At 44.9% G+C, this 12,261-nt stretch overlaps 1 protein-coding gene across 1 annotated transcript; it reads left to right on the top strand.

The window, feature by feature from the left end:
• Positions 1-2,189: 2,189 nt before the first annotated feature.
• LOC8031623 (serine/arginine repetitive matrix protein 2-like) lies at positions 2,190-3,733 on the top strand. The gene has a single exon (XM_042292997.1). The coding sequence runs from the start codon at positions 2,190-2,192 to the stop codon at positions 3,423-3,425; it is 1,236 nt and encodes a 411-aa protein (XP_042148931.1). The 3' UTR covers positions 3,426-3,733.
• The last annotated feature ends 8,528 nt before the right edge of the window (positions 3,734-12,261 follow it).

The raw sequence follows: 12,261 nt of genomic DNA, 5'->3' as shown, positions 1-12,261 counted from the left end.
GATACGTCGCATGAGCGCTGCCCGCTCAGAATGTACCCGCAGCGCTTCAGACGCGTCAGCGTATTGACATTCGAAAACGTAACCATTCCCAAAGTTGTTGCGTGTCTATATTCTCACACCACTCGACCCGCAGAAGTTGCTCGGAGCTAAAATTCAATCGTGTCCCTCCGCATTTGTTAGCGGCAACGACGGCCACACACCTCCAAGTTTTATCGTTTTTCTGCATTGGACTATACCTCTACGGAGAGTTTGTGTGTTCGACGGTCCGGAAATCACCACGGGACGACATTCACCAGTGCTTCTAAGCGATTAAATCTCCGTGAGAAGTAATCTTCGCTCCTTTTATTATCAGATTTCCCTTTGCTCGCTGGCGTGCATCAAATTGACGTACCGGGATTCGGATGACCGCGGCTGTTTTAACCGCTCGTGGAGGGAATCTCTTTTCAATTTCCGGGTCTTGCGTAAAAAAACAAAAAAAGAAGAGATAGTGGCGACTGCGGCTCCAAGCGTTTTGCATAGCGCTGCGCTCAGGCAAGCTGACATTGATTAGAAACTATAAGGTCGGCTGCTACACGCGATGTCTATGCGAAATGCTTCTGCTAGGAGTCGCACCGTGACGCTACTGTCTCGTTGCACGCTTCCAAAAATGACAAAAATTAAACAGCGAAAATAAAAAAAAAACTTTTTGGTAAAGAGGGCGCTGTTCAATCTTCCTAACCATGTTAGGAAGACTGACCATGCCTTCGAGCCCTGAGAGACATAATAAATTAAATGAAACCATGTTCAATGAACATGACCAACTTTCTACCGGAACGCAGTGTATAATCACCGAGAGCTTAGGAAACGATGGGCGAGGCTTAGTGATAGATCTTACGACATTTTTATCAGCGAATGCCGCAACCTCATTGGCTGCCGAGAGATAATATAATGCAGTAAACTCGCCACGCCCTTTGTGTCTTAAAATTCTAAGCGACTATAAAAACTAAAGTAAATATTTTTTTTTTTTGTGCGTGCACTATACTTTGCCCAAGAAAAAAAAATTATCCGCTCAAGGCCCGTTGCGCCGATGCACATTGGGCCTGAGGTTCAGTCTTCTTTGTGTTGTTGCGAGTCAGGAAAAAAGGTGCTCTAACGGATACTGAACATTTTTCGTGACGTCACCAAATGGTGCGTTCTTTATTAGTGGCATAGCGACGCCAGTACATTCTTCTCTGAAAGAGAAGAGGCGGAGCCTCCTTCGAAGTTCCCATGTTAGAACGGACGATAGATGTTTCAATTATGGCACAATGCGAGTGAGTGTGTAGGCAAACATTCGGATATTCGTGCTTCTTTGTTCAGATGCTCAGTTCAGTATTGAGCATACTGCGCATGTGCTTTTTCCAACAAAACATTTTTGCGAGACACCTACTTGTTAGAAACCTATAAGTCGAACAGTCGATGTACATCTTTCGAAATGATTATAGTCAGAAGTCGGTCAGCTTTTAACTATTTTTTTTCTATTTCCCTCTTTATTACAAAGAACGGCTGACACTGGGACTCCCCCTTTTCCCTCGGCCTGGTTTTAATAAAGCCGATATTGTCCTATCCAGGAAGACGTATTACTTATACTTCGTGAATATGTAGGGTGTTCTTATAACAAATGGTTTTGACGAATTCATTCTGAGTAACTTCTTTCCTATGAGTGTAAAATACGTTTCCTGTACCGGGAAATATGTTTTTATACGTATTTACTTAGCGTAAATATTTAGGTGGTAATTTCAAAGATTTGCTGGCTGGCTCATGTGCTGATTGTTTTTCTGCGTGCACGTGGCCTCTTTACATATCCAGTCTTTCCATAAGATGCATTCGAATATTTCTGGCATTAAAACACACACGTTTTGTGATTATGACGAGATGGCACTTGTATCACTTTATTTATTTGTGCCTTCCCTTCCACATAATAACTGTGTGCACTGACCAAAAACTACCTTTTACTTCCTCACTGCAGGCACTTGCAGAACCGGGTCCAGTGCTGGCCAACAATGCCAACATCTCCCGAATCAGTTCCCGCATGCCTCAGCTGATCGCCTCTGCCCAGTGAGGAACATCTAACCGGCACCCTGTGGCCCAAGCTTCTCGTCAAGCTCGCAAGCCCCCAGAATGACGTGTGCTCCTGCGGAGACCACCTAGTGGCCGTTGCGCATCGCGCCATGGCCGCCGTGAGGCAGATGTCCATTCCGCAACCAGCCACGACTGGCACCGAACCGGGAGACCGAGCGCGTTCCCCCTCCAGGGACGAGCGCCGTGGCTCCTCTAGTCCGCGGAGATCTGCAACAACCGTTGAGACCACGGTCGTCGTCGCCGAGCCCTTGAGCAAGAGTGCTTCGCACCCATCAAGCTTCAAAGTCAAGCTGACACGACGGGACACCTCCAACAAGCTAGTTCCTGAACCTACCTCCACCAAAGCATCCGGCAGCTCTTCCGACGGCGAAAAGTCAAAGGGGAAAGCCCACAAGGCGGCCGGTTGGAAAACTTCCAAGTTCTTCAGCAAGACCATGTCTTCCGCAGAGTTACTAAAAGGACTGAAGAAGCTCTCGGTAACCGCTACTTCGTCAGGCAGCCCCGATGATCCGGATGGAAAATTGTCTTCTGGCGGTGGCGGTGGAAAAGTTAAATTCACGATCAAGAAACGCAACTCGTCGAGCGACTCGGCCGTAAACAAAGATCGCTCGCCAGAAGGAATGCGCAGCGGGGAAGGGTCGAGGAAGTCTTCACGGGAGTCTTCGGACGGATCCCCGAACGTGTCTCCACGGACAAGCATCGATGAGGGGATCGTCTGCAAGAAAGAAGACATCCTTTCTCTGATCCACCACAACACCAAAAAGAAGTCATCCTCGACGTCCTCGTCTGTGACATCGACCACAGTCGGCGTAACGTCACCCAAGAAAATTGCCCTCCGCACCACACGGTCAGCCACCATTGACCCGTCAGGAATGGCGACGGATACGTACGAACCAGCGGCAGAAAATATCCCCAGGATCGTGTCAACACCACCTGCACCACGGCGCGGCTCCACCACGCTAGAGCGAAGTACGAGCGAAGAGGTAAAACCAAGCAAGTCGAAAAGAAACAGCCTCTCGGGCAAGACACCACCCCAGCAGAAATCTCAAGAGGAACCGCCAGCAGTCGAGGAGCTGATCACCAAAAAACCCAAGCGAAAACACTCGGGGGATGCTACTCGTGAAGTCAAGAAAGAAGCTCCTGCAGAAGAGATTCCAAAGGAAGGCAAACCTAAAGACGAGTCTCAGGTGAAGTGGGACGAAGGTAACGTTGTGGATGCTATGCTGTTGGGTGATGCCATCGAAGCCTTCCTCCGGGGTTCCATGGGCGGACCCGCTCCAGCCATGCCATCTACGCCAAAGAGAGTGTCCTTCAAGAAAACGTGAGGTTATAGAGATCACATCCACGCCCATGGTGACAGTGACTGAGATTTTCATTCCGGCAGCAACGGATGTGTTAAGTGTTATGAGCATGGCGACGGCAGAGAGTGTGATGGTGAAGTGGCCAAACACGTTATTTGTTTTGTGTCTTATTCTGGAAGAAGAGAATGGTGCGAGTTGCATGTTGCGTGTAGCGGAACTCTGAGGAAAGTGAAAGACGTATGTTGTGGTGTTTTTGTCAAAGTGTTGAAAACGAAACGTCTCAGACATGCATCCACACTCACCAAAGTCAGCGTCAATGGCCAAATGAAAGACCGGAGGAAGATTTTGCTCACCGCATTTAAAATTACATTATTTTTTGTTTCGTCGTTGTGAAGATGTGCATGCTTCGCGCGTCAAAAATCCGAATTGGGGGCACGACTCCAAAATCTCGACGCTACACGTCTGCGATTACACAAATGCGAGAGTGGGAAATTAAACTAAGAGAGGGCAGGTGAAGTTGGCAGGAATGCAAGCAAAACAAAGCTCAGAATATTTGTGCTTACTGAAGGTTCGGCTCTATTTCATATTTCAAAATCAGTGTAAACTTAACCCGCCTAATCCAAGTTACAAAAATATTTCTTTGTTTGTTCCTTACCAAGTTGCATTGTGATACAATGTGAACCCTTCTACAAGACAAGGCCGGAAATGTAAAACACGGTATACTACATTTCCAGCGGAACAGGAGACTTTTGTGTTCGTACGCGTTATAGCTCTAGACCTCACACGTTGTAACAAGCATTTTTGTGTGTCAAAGTGCCGCCTCGCATGACTGCAAACAATCTGAATTGTTGTCCCAAATATCTGTAAAACTGGACATCCGGTTTTACAGATATTTGTATCTTTCTCTGTGGATAGTTTGAGTGCTTTTTCGCAATTGACACAAGAATGACTGTCTTTTGGGACACTGCTCAGATACAAGCTTTTACTTTTTCTTCGTGCCTCTTTCATTCAACTGCCTGTTGACTATTACGTCTATAAGGGAGAGCTTTTTTTATATATACCACTAAGAAACTGTACATATACGTTTTTTTAGGTTCATATGCGACATCACCGATGGGTTTTTTTTTTTTTTCCCGTGTGTTTCAGCGGAAAAACTTAAACAATTTCCTAAGTTCCGGCAACTGCCTTGTAAAATACAAGTGTTCAGGGAAAGACAGTGACGTTACAAAATAAATGTTTCTGCAGAGTTTCATGAAATAATTGTCACACTCAATTGTTGTATTTATTTATTTATTTATTTAGGTTATCCGGCAGCGCCCAAAGGGCCTTACCGCGGGAGAGTAATAAAATCATACGTTCACTTGGTAGAATATACATTTTGCAGATATACGAAAACACGTATACAAGCAATATGCCCCAAATCCAAACCAACGTCGTGCAGCATTACGCTCTGTAGCCTACACACAACATACTTTGAGACCCCGTGCTTGCGGTTACCTTTACAGAACGCCACCAGCCCACCTATATTTGTTCTACTTGACAAAATAACATATATATCGTGATATACATGTCAGATATTCACTATTTATTGAATAAGCAAGCAGATCTATCCAGGTTTATGATAGTCAATGTACTACAAAACAGTATTAGCCGAAAAGCTGAAAATTGCTGTAGACTAACTTATGCCGAGAGCAAGTTGTCTGCTTTTTGCGTAGGAGTTGCAGTGACGTCGAAACAACGCCGAGCTTTAATGGGCTCTGATTAAGTGGATAGCGGTTAGCCCTCAATGCTATGTGCCTTGAGGTCTACCCACTATTTTTTTTTTTCAATCATCCAATAAGAGGTCGGCCTTCTGACATCATGACAACCCCTGTGCAAAAAGCAGACGAGCTTGCGCTCCGCACAAACTCTATTCCCTGCTTCAGTGGCGAGGTTTCTCACAGTAAATCTTTAGACATAAAAAACAAGATCCGCCGCCTGTTTCGCTTACGATCTTTCGTAACGTGTATAAATGCGACACAAATATCACCGTGGGGTGTGTGCGAACCTAACATTTGGAAAAGCGTGCACCGAAACAACTGCCTCTTAAATTTAATTATACTCACAATTGTCTACCTTAAAAATGTAATACATTTACTGTTCGAATTAATACCGCAGAGTAATCGCGAAATAAGCTTCGAAGAATGTCGAATTACCACGATTATACTGGCCGACAACGTTATATTTCCCATAACAATATATTTAAGTATAGAGATTAGGCAAAGAAAATAACTTAAATTATACTAGTCATCCAATATTCCTCTTTTATGTGTTCGCGTGACTCTTGCACTTTATTTTTCTAGTCACCAAACTATAACAACAACGCTTTCCCCGTCTCAGAGGTACAAAACGGGGAACAAAATATCTATAAATGATATCGATCTCAAACATTACACTTCATGAGGATGCTTCCTCTCCTAGTGAAAAACAACGGAGTTCACTGACGAAGCTAAGCTTTTGTTGCGAGCCAACAATATGTTTCTCTTCAGCTATACACGGCAGATCATTTTCAGTTTCATTACCGTCTTTCTTGGACCAATTTGTACACACACTCGCATGCTTTCGAGACATTTATTAGTTCAATCAGATGATACCCAAGATCGTCTGGAGGTCTATCTGTAACTACAGTCACTAACAACTTAAGAAATCCATGGATCGTCTTATTACGTTAAATGTTTTTATTTCTTTGCTTTGTGTTGTTGTTGTTGCTTTCTTCGTGTGGGACCCTTAATGGCTAACGACTCAATCTCATTGACTGTGGGACGATAATAAGATGACTCGCCACGTTTTACGTTCTTTAAGTGGTCGATGACTCTAATATGCTTGTACTAATTGTTACTTTACGTAGATCACAAACAAAACAGTGCTAAAAACTAAACAGCACTCTGTTCAGTTTGTCTACCTGCCCAACGTTGTTTAGCGCTGTTTTGAGTTGAAGCCTGAAGGCATCACATACAGAATCCCGTACGTTTCCCTATTTGTCTTCATAATTTACATTATAAAAAAAAAAGATCGATTAATGTTTGGAGACTTGTGAGCAGAATATGAACAATATTCGTGCGAATTAAAAGTAGTGGTAATAGACACGAGCGGTTCATTTTCAAGTACTAATATGAATTTAAGTTCAAGTTTTATTAGCTGAAAAACTCGCTCGTATTCTGCGTTTTACCTTACGTTTAGAGCCAGTCCAGTAACGCGTTAGTGTCACGTGACATAAAATGGTCACGTGTTACATAGACACGTGTTACCTTTGCGGCGACCGATTGTCTGGTATGGATCGTAGCGTCTGCTGTGGTTCGTAGCAAAGTGAAACGGGCTATTGCGTCTTTTCAGTCTATTCTTTTTTTTTTTTTCGGAGTCGAATATGGCACATTAGAGACAGGCCTTTTCGCATAGGGTTGAAGCACCAATATGGCGCACTTTACGCTCGCACACCACGTACTTATTACGTTTTTTTGTTTTTTTTTGTTTTTTTCGTTTTTGTTGTTGTCAGGTTTGGCACTTTTTCTTCTTTTTTTGCATTAGGTCGAAAGAGGCACCGACTCACCTACTTAATCTACGCTCGATAGTCCCCTGAAATTTTAAATTTGGTACCTCTGCTTTTCCGCAAGTCACATGTGAAGGCAGTCTTCGGAGGGAGCTTGGCGAATTACAGAAATCATGCTTAAATCTAAACATGATGCTTGCCTAATGGCCAGTGTCACAGCGCAGGCTGTCTTTTGTAGGTCTAAGCATATTCCAGCCTCGTCACTCACTGAGCATACTCTTCGTCAATAGCAGCAATTGGTTCTTCCAACTGTTTTAGGGTAAAGTACAGCCGCACTACATTTTCCTCCTTTTTTTAAGATTGCATTCTAAGAAATGCCTGCGCGTCTACTTACCCGTAAAACACTCAAAGAGAGAATCTCTGCGATCTACGAAATCAGCTCAGCGAATGATGAGGCAGAACATCCGTTTAGACCTAAAAGGAAGTCTGCGCTGTGTCATTACGCAATGCAAAGCGTCATGCTTCCATTGCGTGATGCCACAGCATCACGCAATGCATCACGCACGCACAGCATCACGCAATGCCACAGCATCACGCACGCATCTGTTCAGACCATTTTAAGGTCTGAACAGATGTTCTGCCTCATCATTCCCTGATATGATTTCGTAGATAGCAGAGATTGACTTTTCGAGTGTTTTGCGGGTAAGTAGACGCGCAGGCATTTCTTAGAGTGTGTATATGTCCGGTGAAACGGCCCTACACCGTGCTTCCTCTCACGTCAACCGGATCACTGCAAATCCCTTCGAGTGGGCACCACTCCAGCTGGAACATGTATTTGGTGGTCGGCTGGAGGTTTTGGTAGGTGTACGACAACTGCTCGGTGTACTGAAACGCCGTGGTGTTCCCGACAGCGACGATGCGTATCCTGTACGACGATATCGAAGGACAGCTGGGCTTGGGGCCCCACAGGACGATGATGGACGTTTGGCTCAGCGGAAGGGCGACTGGGCCTGGAGGGGCTGCAGGCAAGTGGGGAGATGTTCCGATGTAGGAGGAGAGTTAAGAAGACACTCAGTCTTCAGAGTCAGTTTAAAAAAAAAAACATTGGGCGTGAATGATTATGTCCAGGCTTGTTTTTGTTTCGTGATTTTAAGCTCTCAGTAAGCTCTCAGTAAGCACTCAGCAAAAAGAAAAAAAAAAGGAAAAGAAATACTGAGTTTTTGGCACCGACGTACACATTATGGTATTATTTTTTTTTCTTAGTGCAAAAAGAGCTTTTTTTGTACTTTAGGTGCTTTATAAATCTCTAGCTTTTTTTTTTTTTTTTTTTCAATGTTTAGCGATCTAGATTATACTGACAAAAACAGTGAAAAATTCGTATCCGGGGGATAATTCTGTAATCCCAGTAAAGGTCTCGAGTTTGATGATCAATTACTTGATGTTGATGAGTCAGCACATTTGTTTTTCGACGTGTTTATTTATTGCAAATTTAGAGGGGTCTTCTTGGACCCAAGCAGGAGAATATTTCTAGTACAAAAAGCACGTGGGCACAGCGCATGGGTGCTCAGCCTCCGCCAACATGAAAGATTTATTCGGAGCGGGTGGCCGAGACGGCGCCTGGTGGAGGGCTGCCCGCGCTTCGGGTCATTATTCCATGTCGCTCTCAGAGAAGAGTAGGCGAGTCGATTCAGTTTGACTCTGTTATCAAGTTCGCTTATTCCGGAGCGATGTAGAAGTCGCGCCACGCCCCCACAAACCACCGCCCTGGGCCACGTGCTTCAGTGGGTTTTTCGCATTGGTAGAGACTGTACGATTGTACGAGATTGTGTCACACGACGGTCCGCAAATTTGGTCACGTGGGTACTTTTAAAGTAGGTTTGGACTCCTTCAGAGCCAATCGAGCAGAGTCAAAAGTGCATTGCCATGGCGCTCATGTGCGGATCGCAAGTTCGTCTGCTAGTTTTGCTGGCGTTGTGGTGCCGTCAAAACTCCGAGCTCTGATTGGTTATGATTAGGGTGTGTACTTTCCGGTGTTTATTTGTGAGAAAAATCGGCGGATGTTTTTCGGTGTTTATTTATTTTCGAAACACCGGTGTATTTCGGTGGTACGTCTCACGACAAGGCTAAAATCGGTGGAAAAAATGCGATTGATCACAGACAGAGAGTTCTAATTTTATTCACATATTTCATACACTTCTCGAGGAAGCATATATTTCTCACACTTGGTTATTATAGTGGATGCAAGCATACTTCGAGAGGCTTGCATCCGTCATGGCAGCACGTTCCTTGCAGTTCACAACCCGCAATTTTGAAAATGCACGCTCCACATTTGAGCTGAACACAGGAAATCCCAAAATGTCCAGCGAGGCCTGGGACAGTAGTGGCCAGTCAGGTAAATGAAGTTTCCAAAATAACACTGGATCAACGGTTCTAGTCACAGCATTCTGGCGGTAACAAAAAAACTCTGATTCTAGGTCACTAAGCTAGCTCTCCGTCTCGGAGGACCAGCCGATAGATACTTTCATAAGGCACAAATCCCTCTGGCAGGTCCACGTTTATGCACAGATTAACAATTGGCACGCGGAAGCAGAACGACGATTCATCCATGAAGTCTGCAGCGTAGTCATCGTGAGCTTTCCGCTTACTTCCCATCCATGGTGGCCTTCTACTCCGCGTGACGACGAAGGGAAGCAAGTCTCACGTTGAGGAAACCCGCAGACGCGGGACGGACGCGCCTTCTCAAACACGTCTACAATTTGTTTTTTTTTTTTTTTTACAGAACGGTTCTTTTATTTACAGCAAAAAAACTCCCCCGCCAACAAAACCCTTTTTCCGTTTCCCCAAAAGCCCATGGAAACTAAACAGATAACAAGGAACGCATCTCAGTTCTGAAAGGTCAGTAGCCCTGTACAACACGGATGTTGGCAGTGTCTTCCAGGAACCACAGCAACCTCTGAATACATGGCTTGCACCGACATTACTTGGCCAGACACAATGGGGAAAGGGCACGTGAGAGCGTACCCTCCGCTGCGTTAATTTTTCCTCAAAAGGGGGCCATGGGCGACACAATGGGGGAAAGGCGTGTGAGAGCCTAGCTTCTACGGCGTTAACTAGACGCTTTTGATCCCCAGAAAGGAGGGCGGACTCCTCTACGGGGAAAAGGTTTTGCTAGGTCGGAAACGTGCATCGACCGGTGTTTTTCGGCTTTAACCGGGCGAAAATATGCAACCACCGGTGTTTTTCGGTTTTAACCGATTTTGTATTTTCGTCACCGACGAATGTTTATCGATGTTTTTCGGTTAAAACCGGAAAATACACACCCTAGTTATGATTGAAGGATAGTGGGTAGACCTCAAGGCAGCCTTCTCTGAGGTCTACCCCCTATCCTTCAATCAAGGCCAATCATAGCTCAGCGTTCTAACGTCGCCACAACCCCAGTAAAAGAAGCAGACGAACTTGCTCTCCACGTAGCCTTCGTGCGTTTGCCATAAAAACTAAAGCAGTCACGCGCAGTGAACGCACCGCCATCTTGCGCTTTTGTGTGATAGGCTTAGCCGGTAACGGAAAACGCAAAAAGATAGCAAGCACCATGACGGGGCACCTTTTGGCCTCGCCTGTTTAACCGCTTAAGATTCGTGAGTCGGCAACGGTTAGACCTAAAGTAAAACGGAGTGTAGGATATTTGTTGAAGCAACAGTCTACGTTACCGAAATTTCTCGCATGTTGAAGCAATTAACAAGGGAAAGATGTAGGACTGCGGAGGCACCAACGAGAAACGTGAGAGTTTAGATATCCAATGTCTAGCCATCTTCATTTTCTCGAGACGATTCATCTCGATTAAAGGGATGCTCAACCAAACATTCCAGTTTCCATAATAAGTGGCGTAACATCTTTGCACGAGCCAGCAGTTGCCGGTGTGCGCGAGCACACGCAACGAGAATGATATCATAGTCTCCGGTTCAGGCTTAAGATGACAGTGAAATGTTTGGGCTACGGGGAAGAGAAGAATAAAGACAGGTTTTTCATGTCCACAGTTTGGACTGGCGGAAAAGATAGGCGATAAATTGGTATAGCAAGCACGTAGCTTTCACTCGTGGGGATGAAAAGCTTGTTTTTATCCTCCTTTTCCCCGGATACAATACAATTCACTGTCATCTTAAGCGCTCGTCGTGCGCAATATCGTCGAATATATATGACCGAAAGTGTTGTTCTTGTATCTCACATTACATGATTCCCTTTTGTAGTCTTTCTTCCTCTATACCGGGTGTTTCCTTTTTATTCTTGCAGGTTTGTTTTAAAGAAAGCCATGGAAAGCTACACGTATGCAGTTTGTGCGAGTGAGTTATACGGCCAGGGGTACATTAGGTGGGTGGCTAATCTTTGCGCTAAGTCGGCTTATTAATTAAAATTCACCAATTAACTTCCTAATTAGTGAAAATAGACATGTGGTTCCAATTAGAAACTTGCTGAGCCTCGTCCAAAACTTCTAAATCAGTCATTTTCAGAAAGTCTTTCAGCGCGTGAGAAGCGTAGTAATGCATTAAAGTTACCACACGTGGAGCAGGTACAAGGCTAGCGGTTTCGGTAAGGCGTAAGGCGCCCGCGCAATTTCTCCGTCTCTTATCTAGCCCCAGCCTTGTACCTGCTCCACGACTGGTAGCTTCAGCGCACTACTGTGCTTCTCACGCGCTCAAAGTCTTTCTAAAAATTACTGATTGAGGGGTTTTGGACGACGCTCAGCAAGTTTCTAATTGGAATCACACGTCTATTTTCACAAATTAAAAAGTTAATTCGTGAATTTTAATTAATTAGCCGACTTATCGCAAAGATTAGCCACCCACATAATGTCCCCCTGGGCGTACAACTCACTCGCACACACCGCATAGGTGTAGATTTCATGACTTTTTTAAGACCAAATGTGTAAGAATAAAAAAAAAAAAAAAAACTCCCGGTATATAGTTTCTCGCTACAATATACTTGCAGTCATCTGGGGATGCTTCTTGATCGGAGTCGAACAACACTCGATTATGACCGGAGCCTTTTCGGTGAGCCAAGATAGGACGCAGAAACGACAGACCGTCTTTCCGAGTTTACCTGCGACCGTCCCAGTGCAAACAAGCGATTACGCCCCTGACCCGCATCGAAAATGTACAGAAGCTCGATCATGCTGACAGAGACCGGGAAGCACAAAGTGTGTAGAGTGCAAACCATACATTATTTGAGATGTTTGCGTGCTCCGTTCACACAAGCCTCACCCGAAAACTGTGCATTAAGTGTGTAGTTTTCCTTAGACACATTCTGTGCCGTTTGTCAGCTTGCATACATTTTTTCGTG

Source organism: Ixodes scapularis, unplaced genomic scaffold (genome assembly GCF_016920785.2).
Source record: "Ixodes scapularis isolate PalLabHiFi unplaced genomic scaffold, ASM1692078v2 PGA_scaffold3__209_contigs__length_174095766, whole genome shotgun sequence".
In the NCBI taxonomy this organism is placed as follows: domain Eukaryota; kingdom Metazoa; phylum Arthropoda; class Arachnida; order Ixodida; family Ixodidae; genus Ixodes; species Ixodes scapularis.
This window is presented reverse-complemented; position numbering and strand designations above follow the sequence as displayed.

What these genes read in the sequence shown, in the direction of transcription:
- LOC8031623 (XM_042292997.1), top strand. Translation starts at nt 2,190, where the DNA reads ATGGCCGCCGTGAGGCAGATGTCCATTCCGCAACCAGCCACGACTGGC.